The sequence below is a fragment of the Lagenorhynchus albirostris genome, chromosome 9 (assembly GCF_949774975.1).
Source record: "Lagenorhynchus albirostris chromosome 9, mLagAlb1.1, whole genome shotgun sequence".
Lineage (NCBI taxonomy): Eukaryota > Metazoa > Chordata > Mammalia > Artiodactyla > Delphinidae > Lagenorhynchus > Lagenorhynchus albirostris.
Window position 1 is genome coordinate 48,114,394 of NC_083103.1, and position 22,828 is coordinate 48,137,221.

The following is a 22,828-nucleotide window of genomic DNA, read 5'->3' on the forward strand; positions in this document are numbered from 1 at the left end:
GTCGAGAGGTGTCGGGGCGATGGGCCCCAAAGCAAGGTTTTCGGGCGTCAGGCTGGGTGAGGGGTCCCAGACCTACGGAAGAGACTCCTCGACATTCAAGCGTTCCCATCCCAGCGGATCCGCTTAGGAGAAATGTTCGCGCTATCGCGGTTCTCCAACACTTTGTCTCCGCCCATCGGCCTTCGTCATCTAGCCGCCGGAAGGGCCGCGGAAAGAGACGAGCAGCCTAAGGGAGGAGCGAACGTGACGTGGGAGGGGCGAGTCGCGAGGCGTGTGACGCCAACCCTGGTGCGTGCGTAACGTGAACGGAAGCGGAAGCGGTTCTGTTCGCCGCCTCTCCCACCGGCCCGATGAGCTGCAGCGGCTCCGGCGCGGACCCCGAGGCGGCGCCGGCTTCTGCCGCCTCGGCCTCGGGCCCGGCACCCGCGGTCTCGGCCCCCGCCGCGCTGCCCGCCGGCGTCGCTGCGGAGAACAAGGCCAGCCCCGCGGGGACAGCTGGGGGGCCTGGGGCTGGAGCCGCGGCAGGGGGCACGGGAGCCGTGGCGGCGCGGGCCGGGGAGCCGGCCGAGCGGCGCGGAGCGGGTGAGGGCCGGGACGGGTGAGGGCGAGGGCCGCGCCTTGGGCTGGCCCCAGCGGCGGGTGAGGGCAGAGGGTTAAGGCAGACCTAGCTGGGCCCCCGCGCCTCCCACCTCCATGTCTCAATTTGCTGGTTCTCCTCCAGCTCCGGTGACGGCGGGCGGCGCGGCGCCCCCGGAGGGGGCCATGTCTAACGGGGTTTACGTGCTGCCAAGCGCGGCCAACGGAGACGTGAAGCCGGTGGTGTCCAGCACGCCTCTGGTGGACTTCCTGATGCAGCTGGAGGATTACACGCCTACGGTGGGCTTCCCGCCTGAACAGGCTGCTGGCCCGCTGTCACGTCAGCTTCTGCCACGCCGCCTGTGTTTGCAGCGTCCTCTTGCGTTTACTCCCCTACTAGCTCTTGTGATTTATCCCTTCTGCCCACCCAAATGAGGAGCTTCCTGGTAGCCAGGCTTGCCCTCCATTTCCCGTACCCTCCCACTCTCAGCCCCATAGTACACAGGGCTAACACTGACAGTCGTCTAATTGACTTCTCAGATCCCCGATGCAGTGACTGGTTACTACTTGAACCGTGCTGGCTTTGAGGCCTCGGACCCACGCATGTGAGTAAACTCCGGGCAGGTTAGAGCCTTGGGTGCTTGTGTGGAGTTTGTTGCCCACCTCCTTCTCATACCATCTTTTTCTCTCTAGAATTCGGCTCATCTCCCTAGCTGCCCAGAAATTCATCTCAGATATTGCCAACGATGCCCTACAGCACTGCAAAATGAAGGGCACAGCCTCTGGCAGTTCCCGAAGCAAGAGCAAGGTGTGAGGCGAGGCTCGTTGAGTCAGTTATTACCTCCTACAGCAGCAGAGGCTTAAATTATACTGAAACCCCTTTGAGGGAAACTAAGCCCTAGGGGAGGTGAAAGACCTACTCAGGGTCACCCACCTGGGATTGAAATCTGGAATTCCTGTGTTCAGTTGGTGCTCTTCCCTTTTCCCTCAGGACCGCAAGTACACTCTAACCATGGAGGACTTGACCCCTGCCCTCAGCGAGTATGGCATCAATGTGAAGAAGCCGCACTACTTCACCTGAGCCACCCAGTCTAAATGTACTTGTCCATCCCCTTGTCCCCACACCAGCCTGTTTTCATAATAAACTTTATTGTGACAGGCAGGGTTGATCCCTCCCATGCTGGGAGACACCGTGTGGCAAGTGACAAAGCTTTAAGCCCATTCCCTTTTTGGGCCACAGTGGTAGGGATGGGGGCAGGGGATGGGCCCCATGGCTGGGGTAGTACCATGACTAGAGGCAGGGGAGGCAACCAGAGGCCTGCTGCTTTGGGGAGGTGCACTCCCCTAACCGTGTCCTGACACCTCTGGAGTTTAGACAAGGACTTTCCAGCCCTACTTGTCCTGCATCTTCTCCAGGATAGGCACAATCATGTCAAACTTGGGCCGCTTAGCAGGGTCTTCATTCATGCAGATCTTCATGAGTTTACATACATGGGGGGAAATGCCTGGTGGGATGGTAGGCCGAAGGCCTTCCAGTGCCACCTGCAAGCACAAGGAAAAACAACGTGGGTCTCAGAACTTGAGTCTCATGTGGGGAGCGGCCTCTAGCCCTCAGGACAGGATTCTGTATATTTGAACAAATGTAGGAAGAGCCCAGCCCCACTACAATTATTGTCACTACCACCACCATTCCCCCAACACAAGTATATCCAGTTATGCTCTCACCTTCATTCCAATTTCCATGTTGGAGAGGTCAGCAAAGGGTACCTCCCGTGTCACCAGTTCCCACAGAAGCACTGCAAAACTCCACATGTCTGCTGAGCGTCTGTTTGTGTCTTCAGGCTTCTTTTGCAGAGCTGGAGGGACAGGACTTAACTGTTCCAGCTGCCTATCCTGTCTCTGCTTCCCTTCCATTACTACTGAGCTGCCCCTTCTCTGCCTCCCAATATAATGCACTCACTCACCTTCAGGGGCCACCCAGGCAGGTGCATACATGCGTCCGGGGCACTGGAAGGAGAACTTGACGTCGGCCATACTGATTCGAGCAGTCATGTCCTCATCAATCTGAGGAGGAGAAGATAGTTGTGTGGAAGGAGGTAAGTCCTATTCTAGATAGGGAAAGGGCTTCTGTGGCCTGGGCCGGGAGTGAAGTTGTGACCTCACCATTACACTACGACTGTTGAGTGCATGTCGTGGGATGAGGGGCTCTAGTGTGTGTAGGAAGGCCATGCCCCTTGCCATGTCCAGCGCAAACTTCACAGCCTGGCTCTGGTCCACAACGAAATCTAAAAGAGGAGGCAAGAGTTAAGTAGTTTGGAGAGGCTTACACTTCTCTCCCCTCCCTCGCCACGACGAGATTTGGCATCCCCTACTCACTGGTGCCTTCGTGTAGCACATTGTACAGGGATCCATATGGCATCCAGTGTGTGATGAGGGTGGGGTGAGGAGCAGGTGGGGACTGACAGGCACCGAGCACTGGGAGCACATTCGGGTGGGAGAAAATCCTGGAAGAGGGAGAGAGTGTCCCTGGCTGAGACCCAGCATAAAAGATCTCCCTCCGGGTGCTGGGCAGGGTTCCTTGGAACCCAGGCTTCCAGTTTAGGCCTTGCCGCACCTGAGCCGGGGACACTCCTCGTTGAAGTCCCTACTCTTCCTTGTACTCCAGTCTCGAACCTTCAGCATCTTCACGACGATGTCATTCCCCTGCCAGCGGCCCTTCCATAGCTGAGGGACAGATATGGGTTAGAAGGCTTTAACTAAGGCCACTGCTTTCCTGCCCACTAACTGGAGGAAAAACTTAAAATGAGTGCAGAGCAGGTAATGTGTCGGGGGGTGGGAGGGCAAGGGCAGGGGTCACCTCTCCAGAGTGATTCTCATTGAGCTTCGCCAGGAAGTTGAGCTGTTTGAAGTCAATGCCGGAGTGTTTGTTCAGAGTCCCATTTCCTGAGAGTACGGGCAGGTCAGGTACTTCCCTCTAACCAGGCTCCCTCTCACCCAGCCCCAGGAGCCCAGGATTATTCTCTATCACCACCCCTCCCCTCACAACTGACTCACGGGGCCGAGTGCGGGTAGTCCCCTTCCAGAATGTGTCCTTGTATGGAATACGGTTCAGATTCTGGCCCATCTTCTCTGCCCGCTCTAAGGAAGAAAGACAAACAGTCTTGACCTCAGCTGTTGTGTGGTGGGAGGAGATAGGCTGAAACATGATAAGACATGAGCGGTGGGTGGGGACAGACCTCGGAGAAGCTCTCTCAAGGGTGCCTTGGCTTTGTCCACAGGCATCTCTCCATACTTGTTACAGATGCTGACAAGGGCCCCATTAGCCACGAGGTCCTGGAATTAAAAGGTGGCTGTGATGAGGGCAGTCACAACCAACCATCAATGTAGATGCAGTACAAACCCTGTGAATGTCGTGAGTACTGGGCAGTACTCATAGGATGGGTTGAGGGTTCTAGAATCTCCCACTCAAGCTTAGACTTTGCTTCCCACCCATCCCAGAACTCTGGGCCTGAGTACTCACCTCTGCCACCTGATCTTGGCCCCAAAAACAGGCATAGTGCAGGGGCACATTCCCATGCTCATTCACTGCATTGATGTCAGCTTTGTACTGCAGCAGCTGGTCCCCATGGCCAAACAGAAAGAGGCAGAAGGTACAGTCAGTCCCAAATGAGAGATGTGTGTTGAGGCATGCAAGGAGGGAGAAGAGTATACATACTTTCTATGGTATGTTATAGTGCCTATGGCTGACTTCCAGGCAGGTACATCAAGTAGATGACAGAGGCAGGGGTTCATACATACCTTCTGTACAATATCACGGTGCCCATGACTGGCTGCCAGGTGCAGAGGGGTGTCATCCCCACGGTTCATCACATTGATTCGTGCCCCGCGCATGATCAGCATCTCGACCACAGCAGATCGGCCTTCTCGGCAGGCCCAGTGCAAGGGGGAGAAGCCATGATCGTCCCTTTGAGGAAGGGGCAATGGTCATTGATCTGGAGGTGGGATGGGGGCAAAGGCTTTGATACAAAAAAAACTGATAGTCACTCTGCATACTCTCCCTGAGAAACTTTACCTCTAGGACTTTGATTCTCATTCATGCCAGCAACTCCCAAAGCTGTCCAATTCAGACCTTCCCCTGAGCTTCAAACCCAACCAACCACTACCTGAAATCCCAACAAATCCACATGATTCATTGTCTCCATCACCACCTCCCACTAGCCTTTCTTCCCTGGCATGCCCTCATTACGTGGTAACATTCTTCATCTGGTTTCCTTTGCACCCCTTTTGCAACATCTGTTGGTCCTTTCTGTTTTCCACTGCATCTGGCACATCCCCCTACTACAGTACTTGTCACACTGGATTGTAAAAATCTGTTAGTGGCCTGTCTTGTCTATTAGACTGTAAGCTTCTTGAGAGAAAGCAGTGACGGCAGCTGTTCAGTGCACGTTAATGGGAAGGAGGAGTAGGTTTGAAAAGGAAAGCCGCAGCTCATGGGAGAGGAAGCAAGCTTACTGATTGGTTCTGATACTGAAATTAAGATCTAAAAAGGAAATGGAATTAAAATGATGGTTTGGAAGGGTTTATAATGAAAAGGAGAAATGCTTTTGATAAGTCATTCATGATGAAGTAGATACCACCACATAAGACAGGATTCCTCTACTCAAGCAATCCTGGGCACAGAAAACAAGAAAATGAGAATGGCTTCTTTAGAAAGAAAGCTACACCTGACTTTTTTCTTTTCTCAAGAACTTGTATTTTATAAAGTAAAAGAAATGTACAAAAAACAAAAACAAAAAAAAACCCAACTGTGTGGAAGCTAGGCCGGCCTGACAGCCTGGGGCCATAAAAGGAAATTCCCTCCAGTCCTGGGCTGCAGATCCAAGGGGCGGAGCAGGGGGGCAGTCCGTGGTCTGGGCCGGCAGCCTCAGGATGCCTTAGTGCTGCGGTCACTTCCCGTGTGCGGGCTCTGGGCGGGGCCTGGAGCTGCCACCGCGGGCCACCCAGATGTCCCCACAGCCAATGTGGGTGGTGGGTGTGGCCTTTAACTTAGATTTCCCTCCACAGCTGCCCTCATCTGCTCCCAAAGATAGCCAAAACCTTTCCTGGGAGGTGGGTATTCCCCTTCCTCTTCCTAAAGCAATCACCACCCCCTGCTTATCAGTCAGTTTTGCATCCCAGCTCTTTAATTTGTGCCCCAGCTTATCAGCCTCTGGCAGTCTGTAGCCCCAGGGCAGGCCAGAGCCTGAGAGCAAAAGTATAGGCACAAGGGTTCTGCCCACTGTCAGGCTGCTGGTCACCTCAGAACCTGAACTTTAGTCCCGAAGAGGCCAGCAGGAAGTTCACCCTCACTTCATATCCAGCATATAGCCAGTTGGGCCCCCAAAGCCTATCTACTCAAACCAGCACCGGTTACGCTAATGCCACCCCTTCACCTTTTGGCAGCTGAGTCTTCCTAGATGCCAGGCTCACTGGACATCCTCACCTGACCCGTTATAACCCCACCAACAAAATACTAACTGCACTCGCTGTCTTTATCAGAGCACCCTTTGAAGAATTATATGAAAAACGGAAGGAGTGACTGCGAATTATGGAGAAATAGCATAGAAGCCTAATGGAAAACTGTAAAGCCTGGATGAAGATGACAGGTGATCCTTACCTCTCAAACCTAAAAAATAAAATCTCCCAACCTCAAAAACTAAAATTTTAAAATAAAATTAAAATCCACCATGCTGAATCAACATCACTACAGCTTTTCTTGTCCTCCTGTCTCAGCCAGCCTTAAAGAACTTGTCTACATTCACTTTCTCTACCTCCCATTCAACCTGTCACAGGGCTGCTGCCTTGAAGGCGAGCATTATGTCTGATTCTGGACCTCTAGCACCCAGCACAGAAGTTCAGTATAGTTCTTTAAATGAAGGAACCTAGTCTAGTTTCTTCACTTGTTTTCCTCTGAAGCAGCCCTCACAGAGATCATCAAACATATAATTAATTGTAAATTCAGTGGTTACTTTAAAGTGCTCAAGTTCTTTGACCTCTCAGCAGTCTATAGTACCGTTGACCACTCCCCTTTTGTTGAAACATTCACTTCTCCAAGCCTTACTAGCATATTTTCCTGTTTCTCCTTCAACCTCCAGTTGCTCCTTTTTGGTCTTGTAGGTTTCTCATCCCCTCTGTTTCACACCCTCCTCTTCAGGTGCCACCTACATGCTAATATCTCCCAAATCTGTCTCCAAGTCATATCTCTCTCTTGAAATCCAACAGCCTACTCAACATTTCCACTTCACTGTACTGTCACTTTAACATGTCCAGAGTGGAACTCATCACCCTTCAGTCTTGTCCATGTCAGTAAAAGGAACCACCATCTACCCAAGTGCCCAAGCCAGAACCCTGGTCATCATCTTTGACCTTCCTCACTTCCCACACCAAGTCTCACCAATTCTTTATCCTAAAGATTTCAGGAATTTGATCATTTTTTCCTTTTTTACCTGCCCCAATTCCAGTCCAAGCTATCACCACTTCTGGTGCCACTCTTCACATCACCACCTGCTCTTCACAAAGCATCCAAGATGACACTTAACAAATGGACAGTCTCATCATATCATTACATGGCTTTAAACCCTTGTTCTTGGAATAAATGCATTATTATAGTCTAAATATTCTTGCATGATCTGGCTGACCCTTGCAGACATTTCCAATCTTATCTCCTGTCGTTCTCCGCTTGTACCCAGTGCTTCAGCTCACAGAAGCCCACAGAGGTCTTCTATCCTCTAGCCATATGGAACTCCGGACAATTTCTGGGCACCCTCTTCTGGGTGTCTTGCCCCCTAGCTTTTGCCCATGCAGTTTACTGAGGCTAGAAAAGTTCTCTGCAGCTTCTGCCTGTGAAATTCTTATTCAGTCCAGATTCAGCTCAAACAACAGCTTCCGGTGTGGAGACCCTCTGCCCCGCTGACTGGCTGTGCTTAGCCCTCATCACACTAGATAGGAAAGTCAGCAGCCCGCACCAGACGTGAGCACCCCACATCAAGGAGAGAAGCATGTCTTTACCCTTCCTCTCCCCCACCAGCCACTTCAGCTCACCCCTGGTTGAGGTCGTTCTCCGTGTTGTCCAGCCACAGGCGGACGGCAACCGCATTGCCCTCCCGGCACTGAGTGAAAATGTCGTCCATAGCAGCGTCCCGGCGCTGAGTCCCCTCGATTGGGAAAGCGTGGGGACTGTAGAAGGATCCAGGGAAGGGGGTGGTGAGCCCCAAGCCTTGTCCCTTAAAGGAGAGAAGTGTTTGTGTTGGGGTGGAGGTCTGGGCACTGCGTCCCCGGCTACTGGAGGTCTGTGAAGGGGTTAGGGGGGCAGCGGGATGATCCCGTACTGTGTCCCCTGGGCGCGAGGGAAAGGCGGGTCGGGCGAAGTAGGGGGTGATTAAGAGGCAGTACCTCCCGAAGGAATGTCAGAGAGCAAGCACAGAGACCCTACCCGCGGACAGAGCTGGGGGGAGGGGGGAGTTTAGGCGCCCTATACCCTGGGGGAGGGGATCGGAGGTCCTTCCCGGGGATGGCCTTCGTTCCCCACTCAGAATGGAGTAGGCGGAGTGAGGGGTGACTGCCTGGTAGAGCTTGAGACTTGGGGAGGGGGCACGGGTGCTCCCACACTCACCGGGACTCGGGCTGGAGGAGGCTTCTCCGGGGAACTCCCGTCCGGCCGCGCCCGCCGCCCGGCCCCGCCCCTGGCCCTCTCTGGCTAGCGCGGGCCTCCTTCCCCCAGCCCTCCAGCCCTCCTTCCTTGACCTTCTAGCCCACCAGTGTCTAAACTCGATGGTTTTCGGCGCTGAGCCGGCTGCTCTAGCCGCCTTAGCTTTCACTCTTTGGTTTCCGGCCCTGTGTTGGAGGCTCTGAGCGCTTTGACTCCTGGAGACTAGCTGGGCACGTGGAGAGGCTGGTGGACCGCGCGACCTCGCTCTCCCCAACCCCATGTTCGAGGAGCCGGAGTGGGCCGAGGAGGCCCCAGTAGTCGCGGACCTCGGGTCTGTAGCCTTACGGCCTCGGACCACGGCCGACTCGCAAATCAAGGTGAGTGGACCCGCAGGGGCACTCGGAACGGACCCCGCTGGATCCCAGAGCTGGGGCGCGCCGCATGTGTATTAGGGGGAGGGGGGCGCCTGCGACCGCCCGAAAATCCCGGAACTTCCAAAAGAAAGTGACGTTGGAACTGAGAGAGACTTGGTGAGTAGAAGTTAGTGAAGCAAAGAGGGTTTCTTGGAAGGAAAAGCACGTGCAGAGACCCTGGTGTGAGAGAGCATGTTCTGCTAGGTTCTGCTAGAAATAATCTGTGTAGTTGGAGAGAGTGAGAGGGGGTGCCGTAGAAATTGGAGAGCTAGATTAGAGGCTTTGCATACGGTAAAGAGAGAGAGAAGCCAGTGGAGTGTTTTAGCAGAGGAATGATTTCTTCAGATTTGCATTTTGAAAAGGTCATTGGGTGCTGTGTGGAGACTGGAGAGAGCAAGAGTGAGCGACGTTGAAGGGTTGTCAGTACTACCTTTCAAAGGGAGGTGGTGCTGAGGGGAGCTCCAAGATAAGTGCCTGGCTTAGGACCACCCAGTAGGACTTCAACCTAGAATGGCCTCCCAGACAGCAGACCTTTCTCCTTTAAGCTTTTGCCGATGTGAGGGCTGCTGCACTTGCTCAGGCTCTTTCTACCCTTCGGTCAGCCTCCAACATGGAATCTGTCTGCTTTATTCCCTCCTCTTCAGCCCCTCAACCCATTGCTGTAGTCCGTGCCACTGGCCTCTGTCTACAGCTTGTCCTTTTCAGTTTGTTCTCTACACTACAACTATTAAAGGAGGCACCTTTAATACACACACGTGTGATCCCGTTACTCTTGTTTTCAGAAACCTTCCTAACTTTTATAAAAAGGTATTAGTTAGAGGTAGAAGCCTGAGATTGAGGGTTGGAACTCCTGGTCCCTGGCCTTGATCTTGTAGCTTGGAAGGAAAAGCACGTGCAGAGAACATTTCTCTGGGGAACCCCATTACCTCATCTGCACAATGAAGAAAGTGGGGTGGCTGATTTCTCTGCCCTCCTTGGGATGGCGACTTGAAAGTTCTTCAGGGTCTGGCAGTCTTCATGACAAGTTAAGTTGACTGGGAATAATCCATATGCCTCTAACCAGTGTCTGAATGAGGTCCCCATCTCTCCTTTCTTATTCTCCAGGCCCCATCCATTCTCCTCGCCCCTGCTCTCATCCCTTGTTTTCCCCCAGGGCTCCAAGCACCGCCAGCTCTTGGCCACATTACGGGCCCTGGAGGCAGCATCTCTTCCCCAGCAGCCCCCCAGTCTGCCTGGCAGTGACGAGGAGGACGAGGAGGAGGTGGTGCAAAGAAAGAAGAAACGCCCAAAAAAGGTCTTGTTTGCCAGCACTTCTCCTGAAGTAAAGAAGAAAAGGAAGAAAAAACGTCAAAAACAGGGCCCACCTAGCAGTGACTCCAAGGAAGGGGAAGTGGAAAGGAAGAAGTGCCACAAAGGGGCTCTTCTTGGCAATGACTTTGCTGCAGAAGAGAAAAGAAAGAGGAAATGCCAGAAACAGGACCCTTCAAATCCTGCCCAGCCCCTGGACAATGTTGACCAAACTGGTATTAGTGCATGTGGGACAGGGAGGGGGGATCAGCTGATCCTACATATGACAGAGATAATCTGCCACCACTAGATTTGGGGTTAGGGAATAAGAAGTACTTTCATCTAGGCCACAATCTCTGTCTCAGGTTTAGTCTCTTGCTAAGCCTCTGAATTCAGGGGATATCGCCCCAAATATGCCTTCCCATCTCACTCCCTGCAGGTTCCAAAGCTTGGAATTCTAGTGCTGCAAATGACTCCACCAAGCCAAGCCCTGAGACCCCTTGCTCTAATCCTCCGCATACCTTGAGTCGCAAGCAGTGGCGGAACCGGCAGAAGAACAAGCGTAGACAGAAGAACAAGTTTCGGCTTCCTCAGGCGCCAGAGCAGGCCCCAGCCACAGCCGCCTCAGAGGAGACAGAGGTGCCTCCGGCCTCCAGTCCAGACAGCCATGGAGCCCGGGCGGAGGCTCTGCGAGCCCGCATGGCCCAGCGGCTGGATGGTGCCCGGTTCCGCTACCTCAATGAACAGCTGTACTCAGGGCCCAGCAGTGCTGCGCAGCGCCTCTTCCAGGAAGACCCTGAGGCCTTTCTCCTCTACCACCGTGGCTTCCAGAGCCAAGTCAAGAAGTGGCCACTGCAGCCAGTGGACCGCATTGCCAGGGATCTTCACCAGCGGTGAGTGGGAGTTGGGCATTGTGAGAAGCAAGGTGTGTCAGTCACGGGCTCAGACCAGACCAGCGAGCTGTTCCTCCCTTCCGCTTCCAGGCCTGCGTCCCTGGTGGTGGCTGACTTTGGCTGTGGGGACTGCCGCCTGGCTTCAAGTATCCGGAACCCTGTGCACTGCTTCGACTTGGCCTCTCTGGACCCCCGGGTCACTGTGTGTGACATGGCCCAGGTAAACCCCACTCCTTCCACGTATCTGGCCTGTGCCCTAGGCCCAAACTTCATGGGCTAATCTCTAACATGCCCTCTCTGCCCGGCACCCCTAGCACTCGGTGCTGGCTTTCTCCTCCCCATAATGTGTGCTTCGTACGATACTCTCCATAGGTGCCTCTGGAGGATGAATCTGTAGACGTGGCTGTGTTCTGCCTTTCACTGATGGGAACCAACATCAGAGACTTCCTAGAGGAGGCAAATCGAGTGCTGAAGCCAGGGTAGGAGTCCCCAGGAAACAGATGCATGTATATGTGCACGTGCGTGTGTCTGTGCATTTACCCAGAACTTTCCATCCTTTTCAGGGGTCTCTTGAAAGTGGCTGAGGTCAGCAGCCGCTTTGAAGATGTTCGGACCTTTCTGGGGGCTGTCACCAAACTGGGCTTCAAGGTCATCTCCAAGGTGAGGGCCCCAAGAAGTCTGTCCGTATCTTTGTCACATGTGTGGCCCTTCAGGGTAGTAGTGGTGTTCAGGATGGAGGTCATAATCAGGCACAGACGTTTGCTCCTTGAAGGCATGACTTGTGGGAGAGCCCTGGGAAGCTTTCTGAGCAGGGACGGGATGTGGACAGAGGTGGTTTGAGGAGCTGGGGTGAGGATTTAGAGCTCACTGGGTCTTTTCTGTCCCTAGGACCTGACCAACAGCCACTTCTTCTTGTTTGACTTTCAAAAGACTGGGCCTCCTCGGGTCGGGCCCAAGGTTCAGCTCTCAGGCCTGAAGCTCCAGCCTTGTCTCTACAAGCGCAGGTGACCTCTGGACCCCCCTTGAAAGGGGAGGCAAGTCTTAAACTCCAGGCTCAGTACTCTGAAGTACTCAGGCTGTGACCCGGGGCCTGGTACCACCCTTACTCCATCCCAAGAACAAAATGTAATGAAACCCCTGGCTCAGCCTTGCTCTAATGAAGGCTTCTTGGTTCCAGGAAGCATAAAGTCATTTGGGCTAGCTAAAGAATAAGGAGTTACTGTGAGAACGCAGGAGTAACTGGGAATTGTGGATGCCCTTAGTGTCATGGAAACGACATGGTTTGGAATTCAATGCATCTCTGGGTGTGGCTCCTCTTTCCATCTCTCAGGAGCCACGTGGGCTTTCTGTCCTAGCATCTCCACTCTCCTCTATTGTCCTTTTCCTGTTTGCGCATCAGCTCCTTCTGCTTACCTATAGCTTCTACAGCTTTGGTCTGCCCAGGACTTGAAGGCCTGGGGCAGGCATTGCTTTTTGGCTCTGGGGCAGCTGGTAGCCCACCAGCATCCTGGCTGAGCACTGTCAGTCTGGGCTTCTAGGTCAGGATGGTTTGATTGTCCCTGTACTGAGTGCTTCTTTCCCCTGATCCTTATCTCCATCTTTGGAGCTGTATGGCCCAAACTACTCCTAGTATCTGTTGTCCCATAGGGCCCTGGTGTGTGTCTGGCTGAGGGCACAAATTTTGGAATCAGGTAGGCCTGCCACTGATTGCTGAGTCTTTTAATCTTTGAATGTCATATTACTCATTTGGAAAATGGTAGGATTCTTGTCTCATGGGATTGTTGTGTGGTGTGGGTTAATGAGGAAATCTGTAGCTAGGGCTGGGTGCACAGGAGGTGCACAATAAACTGTAGCTGTGGCTGATGTGTGTTGAAAGCATTACTGTTTTCTAAAGACCTTCTCCAGGCAGGGTTATGGGTTGAAGAGTAAAGAATGGACTTGTTGACTGAGGAAGGCTCTGGGAGAGCTCAAGATAGGCCTTTCAACAGGCTTATTTTATAGGATTTTTAGAGATTCTTGACAGATTGTGAGCTGTTCTTGGAGGGGGGGATGGTGCAGGAGCTGGGCCTCTTCATAAATCACACCTGATTGATGCTATTTGGGGTGGAGATTGGGCTGTTCATTGGCAGAAGGGTCTGTCTGTTGTTTCTGCCTTGTAGTGGGCCCAAATCAGCATGTCTTAGGAAAGCTATGGGCAGGGAAGGCTAGTGCCGGGAGAAGATGAACTGGGATGATAGGTCCTTGGCCCCTTCCAGAAGGCATCTGCCATGAGCCCAGGTATAAAGATATAGCCTGTTCTACCTATTTCAAAGAACAAGAACTGAGAGTGACCACTGGGACACAGGTTCCAGGGCTCTGAGCCAGTTGGGTGCCTCCAGTAAGGTGGGTGTTCTGAGGCAGGCTGTGTAGGCCAGAGGGCATGTTTGGAGACTGGGCTATGAACCATCCAGCAGCTACTGCTCAGTACCTTTGCATGTGCTTCTCTCTGCTGAATACTCATCTGATCAGCAGAGTCTTACTCATCCTTCCAAACAGCCTAGTTGTTTCCTACTCCGTTACTCCCAAAGCAGAACTAACTTCTTCATCCGCACTCTCAAAGCGCTACGTGAAATTTCAGCATTTAAATACTGTGTGGTAATTGCTTTGTGCATTAGGCTGCAGTCTTCTCAACTCTTATTTATCTTTGTATTCCTGAGCTGGTCACTTGAGATCCATCTAAGGAGATGGTAAGGATGACAGGGTCCAGTTGAGTGGGACCGATGAGAAGCAGGGGTGTTGCAGGAGCCCAGGTTCAGGCACATGATGAGGGCACTGTGAACTAGTGACGGTGGAATAGGCGGAGGCGGTTGGGAGAACTTCAGTGAGTAGAACTGGTGGGACATTGCGGCTTGGTGAGAGAAAGGAATCTGAAGCAAGTCTTGGGTTTCTGGCTTGAGCAACTGGTTGGGCTGGTGACGCCATTCAAAAGGTTGGGTTTTTGGTACCTTGATGTTCACTTGGAAGTGGGACAGAAACTCAGCAGCCAGAGGAGGTAACTCAAGTCATAGGAGTAGGTAAGATATCCAAAGTAAGATAACGAGAAGAGAAAGTGGCTTGGAATAGAACTCTCAGGAGCGTTTAATGGATGAGTAAAGGAAAATGAACCAATAAAGGGGACAAGAAGAGAAGGTGGGGCCAGAGATGGAGGAGTAAAACCAGGAGAATGAATTTCTTAATGTGGAAGGAGTGGGGAGGTTTTAGGCCGACAGATGCTGTTGAAAGGTCTATTAAGATGAGAGAGAGGTCAGGTCACAGCAGGGAGAGGATTGCTGCATAATGTTGAGGGCCTGGGGTTTGAATTTATAGTGGTATTATTCATGAATTTATAGTGAGCCCAATGCTGTGGTTCTCTCTACGTACTCAGGAGTCTAGGTGTAGCTGTGGAAAAAATGAGTACTGAGGGATCACCCAGGGTTGGAAACTTGCCATGCAATTGAAATAAATGAGCAAAGGAATTTCAGACCGTTCGTAAGTAAGTGATTGCTATGCTGGACCATGGAATTTGGTAGAACAGGTGAGTGGAGTAAAGACAGGAGTAGGTTGTTGCATTGGGGGTAACTGAACAAGTAACCTAGAAGGATGGGAGACTGTGGTCAGAAACTGGAATGCCTGAATAATTCATATTGGAAGCAGAGCAGCTCCAGGCAATAGCTAAGTTCAGAGTGTAGTTACAGGGGTGAGTGCCTGAGAGGTGTGCAAGGGAGGTTGCCCAGAGATTGGTTAATGCATGGAGGCCTCAGGTATTGAGAGAGGTTCTGCGTGGACTTTGAAAGTCTCCAGGATGATGGTAGACATAAGCGTGGAACAGGTTCCAACCTCTTGAAGAAGGGGGCAGATCCAGGAGATCTGCAAAGAGTAGGAGAGGCGGGATAGCGTGAATTTCAAAGGGACAGAGGGTTCACACAGCCTACTAGAGAGACTTCCATCTTGGGGGTGATGTGAGGCTGGTGAGTGGAGCTGGCTACCAGGCAGCCAAGACAAAATACCCTGACAGTCCTCTCCAGCTTGGCGGGATTCACTGGGGATTGTTGGGGAGACAACTGTTGTGGCAGCTCCATGGGACAGGAATCTCCTGGGATAACAGGGAGGGAGGCAAGCCATAAAGTCTAAGGGATGTTTTGGAGTAGCAGGGCATCTGTCTCACTGTAGTGCACACGTCACCTTTTTATAGCTCCATATCTCTGTTTCCCAAGTGTTATTTATATTCCTCGATCTTGATTAATTTTCCCTGCTTTATTATCATGCTCAGCAGGACAGCTGGGGTCTGCCTTCCTCCCTCTTTTGCTTTCCTCCCTTACTTAAAATTTGGGTTCTTTCTTTGCCTGTTCTGGCTCCAGCCACCTACATAAACATCTTTCTGGGTCTCACTCAGGACCCCGGCTCCCCCTAACTCAGCCAAGCCTCCATCTGCGTTTCTATCAATTCTGAAAGCAGGACTTTCCTGAGTCTGGGTCCCCCCCTGCTCCATCGTCAGCTTCAGGACAAGCTGTTCTTCAAGTCCATGCCTGGGCCTCAGTGTCTAATGTTGAGAGCCTAGACTGAAGAGAGAACAATATATATTTCTTTAAGAAATAACAGCATGCCAGCTGTTTAAGGAACAGTGAGATCAGTTTAAGGAACAATTGAAGAACAGAATGAAGGAGTGCAGTCATAGTAAGAAGTAAACAAGAGTGGGAAAGAGTGTAATTGGAGATTCCACTGGGAGCATTTGGGAAGCCTGAGGTATTTATTCCTAAAGCCAAGAAATGGTGAACCTGGAATCTGACTCCTGCCCTGGAAATGCGGAGGGCAAACAGAGATTCATTAACTGTTTCAGGGGTGGAGCCAGGGGAGTGCTGCTGCTTTTGCATTGGCCTGTGTTCCCAGAATTTGCAGTGGTAAGCCATGCATGAGTGTATCCTTTGCACCTTGCAGGAGAGGGAAGTGTCAGCTGGTCTTGAGTCCTGTCCGGTAGGACCATTTGAAGAGGCAAGGAGACCTTAGCACAGAGAAGCTAGGACTGTGCCATGTGGGCTGAGAAGGGAGTCTCAGGAAACCACCCAGAATAAAGCTGCATCCACCAAGGTAAAGGGGACTGCAGAAAAGGGACAGCATGATGCTCCCTTTAAATATCTAGCAGGCCCATGGGGCACAGAAACACCCAGTCAAGCAAGCACTGTTTTATCCCCTTCCTCTCTGCAGCTGGGCCCAGAGCAGTCAGCAGCTCTTAGGTGGAGAGGAGGTGAGAAGAGCAGAGAGCATCCAGACCATTCCTCCATTCCCCAGTGCAGGCTCCTTGACTTAAGTGGGACAGAGCTGGGAGGCGAAAATAGGTAAAGCTACAATAGGTGCAGATTAATTATTGTAACGTAGGATTAGACATTGCAATCATCTGAGACTGGTTTTGTATCTTAAACTGATTCTGAGACATCTGTGAACTAAGAATGAACTGAAAAGTCACGGGCTTGCTGCAGCTTTTCTCTAAATGAAAAAGGGTTGGAGGCGTGGTGAGAGACGAGAATAAAGTTGGGTTTGGCTAGCAGTCTGTGCTTATGCTTCCTCAGCATCCCTTTTAAAGGCTTATTGCCCCTGCAGTCATCGGGGAGCTCCAGCTTTTGTTCCTGTAACACTGTTCTAAGGGAGCACAGTTCCCAAAGAAGCAACGTGGTCTTGGCAGAGACACAGCTCGACTCCAGTCACTCAGCCACTTACGTAATTTCACGAAGCCCTTTACAGATTCTCACAGAGACCTCTAATTACGTTGTCCTCCATCCCTGGTGACCTCCCAGGCTGTCCACCTGGTTCTAGGACATTCGACTACTGCAGTAACCACCTTACGGGTCCAGTTGCTTCCACTCCTGTCCCCAGAGCAATTCATTTTCCACTCAGCCAAGTGAGCTTTTTAAAATGTAAGTCAGATATGTCACTTCTCTGCTGAAAATCCTTCAGTGGATTCACAGTGCTCTGAGAACAAAAGGCAAACTCCCCCCCAGGCCCTGTGTGGTCTTGCCCAGGCCTCCCTCTCCAGCTGCACCTTAACCCGCTGCTTCCGCACGAAACTGCAGCCACACAGGCTTTCTTTCCATTCCTCAAGTGTTCCAAGCCATTTCTACTTCTGGGTCATTACATTTGCCACTGCATCTTCTCAGGATACTTTTCCCTGGTGAGTTCATTTTCATCTTCCAGATCTTCACACCAGCATCACCTTTTCTTCTGTGGAAAAACCGGGCTAGATGCTCACCAAAATGTCCTTTTCCTGGACACACAGTTAAATTACATTTCCCAGCACCTTGCATCAAGGTGGGGCTGTGTACATCGTCCTCCCCAGTGGAAAGGGAGCAGAAGTGACGTTTCACTACCAGACCAAGACAGTTCAAGAGTGGACGAGCCTTCTCCGTGTTCTCCACCCCCTCCTCTGCCTTCCAGGGTGACCTTGAAGCACGTGTTTTGAAGAAGGAGTCAGAGCATAGAAGGAGTCTGAATATTTAAGTCCCTGCTTAGAGGAGAACTGCTTGATCGAGAATATCCACACTTCTTTGAACAAGGAATAACCTCTGTTGCATTAGTGTTTAGCATGATATGCCCTGGCTAATATAGCTTCTCTGGCCACCCTGTCCACCTTGTCTTGATCACAGAACCCTTTCTGTTTCCTTCAGGGTGCTTCAGACATTTAATTAGCTTACCAGATGCCGGTCAACACTTCCCCAGTCCTATGAATTGGGCTCCTAACTGGGGAAAAAAATGCTCACATGAGGAAGTTGAGATACTGATTTTATCAGTTTATCAGTTACATTTTGATTGTGACAAAAGCAACAACAAAAAAAGGAAATCCCCCTAAAGAATATCTTAAACAAATTAGATTTTTCTTCTTGTAAAACTAGAAACCTGATGGTTGGTGGTTGTTGGCATTGGTTCAGGAATTCAAGGATGTTAGCAGTTAGGTCTGTGTGAGTCTCTTGATCCTCATGGTCACAAGATGATGTGTTTTGATTAAGCAGAGACACCCTACTTACTATTACCCTTCTCAGGAGTCGCACAGGTAGCCACAGCCCCTATCTTTTTGGCCTTACTTCAAGGGTCCTTCTACATTGTTAGTACTCTGGTGTCAATATGTTCCATTTATTCCCTATAACATGGCTGAGACCAATCTGAAATATTACTATTTTAAATACATTTGTCTCCCCCGCCCCTTCCCACATCTCAGTGGCCTGTCAGCAACTCATCCAATTCAAAGCTGTTCTCCCTCCAGCTCAGTGGGGTGGGGAAACTTTCATGGTCTGTTTTTTTCACTCGTTCTCTACCTCCTCTATCACTTCTAGGACTGGGATGGGGGAAGGCACGTTAGAGGCACAAAGGCTAAACTTTGATTTAGTTTAGCTTCATCAGTGTGTTCTACTAAGACAGGGATTTAAATGTTGGCTCAGTGTGTGAGGCTCTCTGGAGTCCCGCCATGGCACTTGCGCACTAACTGGTTTTGGTTCCCTCCTTACAATACTCAGCCCACACTCCCCCTCGGCTCTTCAGCTCCCGACACTGACAGCGTATGCACAGCGTCCTAGTGCTGAAGTCCCTCACCCTGGCGGGCAGCCCTCCTGGGAGAGGTTCCAACAAATACCTTAGGAGTGGTTACCTTTTGGGGAGCTCCCGGGAAACTCATGCATGTTTGCCCTGCCAAACAGCAGCAGTGCAGCCCCGCCAGCAGCTGACTCCCCTTGCCCTGTCCCAGCTAGCCTGACTCTGACCTCTCCATCTCTCTCTCTCTGGCTCCAAACCCTCACAAGTGACTCAGGTTACTTTCTCCCAAGAAACCTCTGCCCCAGGCTCCACCCCAGTGGCCATATGGAGCCGGGTCTATAAGTTTCTGAGTGTAGCAAGCCTCTTGCTAGAGAATGTAATGCTGAATGAATATAAGGTCTCTCCCTCTCCTGGGAACGTGAAATGACTATAAGTGGTTGTGTTGGAGCCCTCCTCGCTTGATTTAGGATGGAGGGGACAGCGCTGCTGCTTTACCTTTCAGGGAGAAGTTCTCTCTATTCCTAAAAATTCCCGTCAGTGAAGCTTGCATTTCTAACTTCACGTACAATAGGAAGGTTGGTGGGCCTGGATCAGCTTTATTACCTTAGAGTAAATTCTGTGTAGGTATATCTGGCACCCTTATTTAACGTCTTCTTACTTGTGCAAGTGTTCTTGTAAAATGTGAATTGTTCTCATGCATGTGCTTTATTTATAGAGTATTGTCAACAAATCTTGTCTTCTTTTTTTCCATCACTCAACCGTGTTTTTAATATCCATCTATGTTATCAATCAGGGCCCACTCAGGGAAATAGAAACCGTACTAAGTGTTTCAAATAGAGGGCATTTAATGCAGAGAATTGATTACAAGTGATAGAGGCTGAGACAAAAGAAGATGCTTGATGTAATTAAAAATTAAGAACTGGAGAAATCAGATAATGTCCTAAGGCCTGGGAAAACAAAAGGGAAGAAGGGAAATAATTACCAGGAACTAGGAGCTCAGAAAAGGGGCCACTTTTAACTGGTCAGTACTCAGATCTCTATGGGGAGGCTCCCTCCACATACCTGGTGCTTGGACTTCTGAGGAAGGAAATGGCCTTGAGGGTGAGGGAGCAAGGTCTGACTGTTCTCTGACTGCCAAGGGGGGAGCTGATCTGCTGCTGGTGTCTCAGAAGTGTAGCAAAGCTGCTGCTGAGTGCAAAAGAAGCTAGTAGCCAGAGACAACTGTCTGCAGCTGAAATACTGTGACAGCAACCGGAAAACAGGAATGAAGACTCTCCCCCCATGTTTCATTTTCAGTTTCCCTCTATGGCATCCTTTGGCAGAACCTAATGGAACCACCTGCCAGTGGATTCTGGGAAATACACTCTGCAGAGTCACAGCTGCAACAACACAACTCCAGAGTGTGTGTACGTGGGGGCTGAGAGGGAGGTGTGCTGCAGAGGGAGATATGGAGAGTGTAGGAGCCAAAAGAAAATAGGTAAATAGCCAGTATATTCCATGGAGCTGCTCATACATCTAGATTGTTGCTTCTGTCAGCTGTGAAGTACTTCATAATATGCATCCACCGTAGTAAACTTATATATTGGCCTGGTTGCCTCAAATTCTTTGCCATCTGGAGAAATTAAAATCCTTGCAGCTAGGGTTCTGAGTACAAAATAAGTGCCCCCGACTAGATGCACTCATTTGAGATTTGGGAGGTAAGGGTCATCTTCCTGCCGCTTGGCTGTTATTGCTGGAGGCAGGTGTAAGCGCTGGGCTTTCTGCAGCAGCGTCCCGCCGAAGCCAGGGACAAAATAGGGTGCCTGCTGTACGGGCGAAAGTTCAGCATATTCTGGAAGTTCAGTAGGTGAATAAATCTGCTCTGTACAAATTTGGCTTTAATAAGATGGTTAAGAAGAAAAATTATTGGAAGGGTGTCAATAAGTTACTCAGAGAACTAATGGAAAGTCCAGGGAGTGAGGCTTAGAGAACAGACAGGAGCCAAGGGAGGATGAACAGGTGCAAAATCTAAGGTCAACTTTAGTCAGTCTGGTTAGGATGGCACTGCTGTCACCATTGCTACTTGACTTTACTCTCACTGTTTTGGGTACATAGATTGATGCTGAGAATTGAGATAATCCTCTATGTTCATGGCGCTGTATTAGGACCGGCTCAGAAAGGCCCCTCTCCTGTTCTTTATTTTGTTTGTTTACTTTATTCCTGATTCATACTTCTGCTCCTCTTGCACCCCACAATGTGTTTGTTGTGTGCCCCTGGACACCTGTGTATCTTTGGCAAAATAGATGGTGGTTTTGGTATATGCATGCTGTGGCAGAGACTTGCCAGCTGTTCCTCGCACCCATTTTCTTCTTCCTGGGAAATTAGCTGTTTTCTTTCCCAGCTTCCCTTATTCTTAAGTCGGGCCATGTGATTGAATCTAGCCAGTTGGATGGTAGTGGAACTAAGGTGTGCTACTTCTGTGACTTGGGTCCTTAAATTTTCCTATGCACAGTCCCCCATGTTATTTCCACTTTGGCCTTTGAGCATATGACCTTGAAAGCTACACGTTGAAGATGACGGAGCCAAAAGGTGGAAGGAGCCTGAACATCACTTAGAGGAGAGCCACCCACCAATTAAGAACATCTGTTTTGGATTTCACGTGAGTGAAAAAGAAATCTCTATCTTTTTGAGCCATTATACCCTTGGTTTGTTGTTACAGTGACTAGTAATCTTTTTTTTAAATCCCTTTTAATTGAACACATCAGAAAAGTAAACAAAACACACACCCATACAGAAAAGTAAACAAAAATGTTAAGCCTAATGGTTTATCACAAGGCCGGTACCTGTGTACGCGCCACCTAGACTAAGAAACAGAAGGCTGTCAACACCCAGAAGCCTCTTTTATGTCACCTCCCAACTTTCTTCTCTTGACTTTGCAGAGTTACCACCATCCTAACTTTCATGACATTGATTTCCTTGCTTCTCTTTATAGTCTTACCAGTTGAGCATCCATACCTAAATTGTATATATTTCCATGTGTCTGGCTTCTTCCCATCCCATGGATGGGATTCATCCATGTGTTGAGCGCAGCTGAATTTCATTCATTTTTATTTCTGTAGAAATATATCCCATTCTGTGAAGAAACCACAGTTTATTGATTGATTCAACTGTTGATGTACATTTGAGTTATATATCAATCAGAATGGGCTGGATCATGCTACAGGAAACAAAAACCCAAAACATTAATGGCTTAACCCCACAAAAGATAATTTTTTACTATTGCTGTAGGTTGGCAGGGACTCTGTTCGTAGTCACTAAGGTACTCAAGCTAATGAAACTCCATTGCAATACATGCTTCCGTAATCACTAGGCGAGAAAAGGGAACGAGACAGATCACACCCTGGCACCAAAAGCTTCACTCTGGAAGCGACACATGTCCTCTTTGCCCCGTTTAATTAGCCAAAACAAGTCTCATTGCCATATATACCTCCCGTACGAGCCTACCGTGTACCCGGAAGGAAGAGAAACAGAATGTGAACTGCCTAATGATTAGTTTGTGGTTCCTACAAACAATGCTGCTGTGAACAATCTTGCAAGTGCCTCTTGTGCATGTGCACATGCTTCCTTTGGGAATATAACTAGGAGAAAACTGGTCATAAAGTATGTATATCCTCAACTTTAATAGTTAATGCCAGAATGTTTACAAATTTTTCAATTTATACTCCCTTCACCAGGGAAATGAGTGTTCACTTAATCCACGTGAGAATTCACTTTATTCCATATCTTTGCTGTCTTGTGGCATTGTCCCCCAGTTCCAGTATATGTGTTATGTTATGTCCTTTGGTTTAACTTTTCATTTCCCTAATTACTAATGGGATTGACCTTTTCATATACTGACTGCTTGAAAATTCTTTTCATACACTGACTACTTGAAAATCCTCTTCGATAAAGTGCCTGTTGAAGTCTCTTGCCCACTTTTTCTAATGGATTGTCTTTTCTTTGTTGATTTTGTATTTTATATACACACACACACACACACACACACACACACACACACACACACACACACACACACACACACACACACACACACACACACACACACACACACACACACACACCCATAATCCCTTCTGGTTATATGTACTGCATGTATCTTCTCCCATTCTGTGGTTTGCTTTTTCACTCTCTTAATGGGTGTTTATTGATGAACAGAAGTTTAATGTAGCCTGGTTTATCGATTGTTCATGGTTAATGCTGTGTGTGCCTATTTAAAGAATCATTCCTACCCCAAAATGATGAAGATATCTTACTAACTTATCTTCTGGATGTGTTAGTATTTTGCTTTTCATAGTTCTACAACCCATGTGCAACTGATTTTTCTGTGTGGTTAGAATAGGAGCCATGTTGAATTTTATTTCCATCTAGATATCCAATTAATACGAAACTGTTCACTGAAA

The 22,828-nt window shown here is 49.9% G+C and overlaps 3 protein-coding genes and 1 long non-coding RNA gene across 7 annotated transcripts; 3 read left to right on the forward strand and 1 right to left on the reverse strand.

Moving 5' to 3' along the window:
* Positions 1-328: 328 nt before the first annotated feature.
* TAF10 (TATA-box binding protein associated factor 10) lies at positions 329-1,738 on the forward strand. Its single transcript, XM_060159790.1, has 5 exons — positions 329-582; positions 722-876; positions 1,117-1,181; positions 1,270-1,384; positions 1,568-1,738. The coding sequence occupies exons 1-5, from the start codon at positions 351-353 to the stop codon at positions 1,655-1,657; spliced, it is 657 nt and encodes a 218-aa protein (XP_060015773.1). The 5' UTR covers positions 329-350; the 3' UTR covers positions 1,658-1,738.
* Positions 1,707-8,303, reverse strand: ILK (integrin linked kinase). 3 transcript variants are annotated; one of them, XM_060159788.1, is made up of 13 exons: positions 8,228-8,303; positions 7,657-7,791; positions 4,375-4,540; positions 4,097-4,192; positions 3,813-3,909; positions 3,631-3,714; positions 3,434-3,519; positions 3,191-3,300; positions 2,953-3,080; positions 2,740-2,861; positions 2,541-2,640; positions 2,302-2,432; positions 1,707-2,118 (listed from the first exon to the last, which is right to left on the reverse strand). In XM_060159788.1, exons 2-13 carry the CDS (start codon positions 7,743-7,745, stop codon positions 1,969-1,971), a joined length of 1,359 nt encoding a protein of 452 aa, XP_060015771.1. In that variant the 5' UTR covers positions 7,746-7,791; positions 8,228-8,303; the 3' UTR covers positions 1,707-1,968. The 3 variants fall into 3 exon arrangements, with proteins under 3 accessions (XP_060015771.1, XP_060015770.1, XP_060015772.1); XM_060159787.1 differs by having other exon boundaries at positions 7,657-7,838; positions 8,228-8,293; XM_060159789.1 differs by lacking the exon at positions 8,228-8,303 and having other exon boundaries at positions 4,375-4,568; positions 7,657-7,786.
* On the forward strand, positions 3,429-7,209 carry LOC132526055 (uncharacterized). Its single transcript, XR_009542436.1, has 3 exons — positions 3,429-3,988; positions 6,115-6,221; positions 7,077-7,209. It is a non-coding gene; the product is annotated as an uncharacterized LOC132526055 (long non-coding RNA).
* A 150-nt stretch (positions 8,304-8,453) lies between the features above and the next one.
* RRP8 (ribosomal RNA processing 8) lies at positions 8,454-22,420 on the forward strand. 2 transcript variants are annotated; one of them, XM_060159796.1, is made up of 8 exons: positions 8,454-8,640; positions 9,830-10,199; positions 10,403-10,856; positions 10,947-11,076; positions 11,229-11,335; positions 11,420-11,516; positions 11,745-11,860; positions 20,881-22,420. In XM_060159796.1, the coding sequence occupies exons 1-8, from the start codon at positions 8,542-8,544 to the stop codon at positions 20,909-20,911; spliced, it is 1,404 nt and encodes a 467-aa protein (XP_060015779.1). In that variant the 5' UTR covers positions 8,454-8,541; the 3' UTR covers positions 20,912-22,420. The 2 variants fall into 2 exon arrangements, with proteins under 2 accessions (XP_060015779.1, XP_060015780.1); XM_060159797.1 differs by lacking the exon at positions 20,881-22,420 and having other exon boundaries at positions 11,745-16,416.
* The last annotated feature ends 408 nt before the right edge of the window (positions 22,421-22,828 follow it).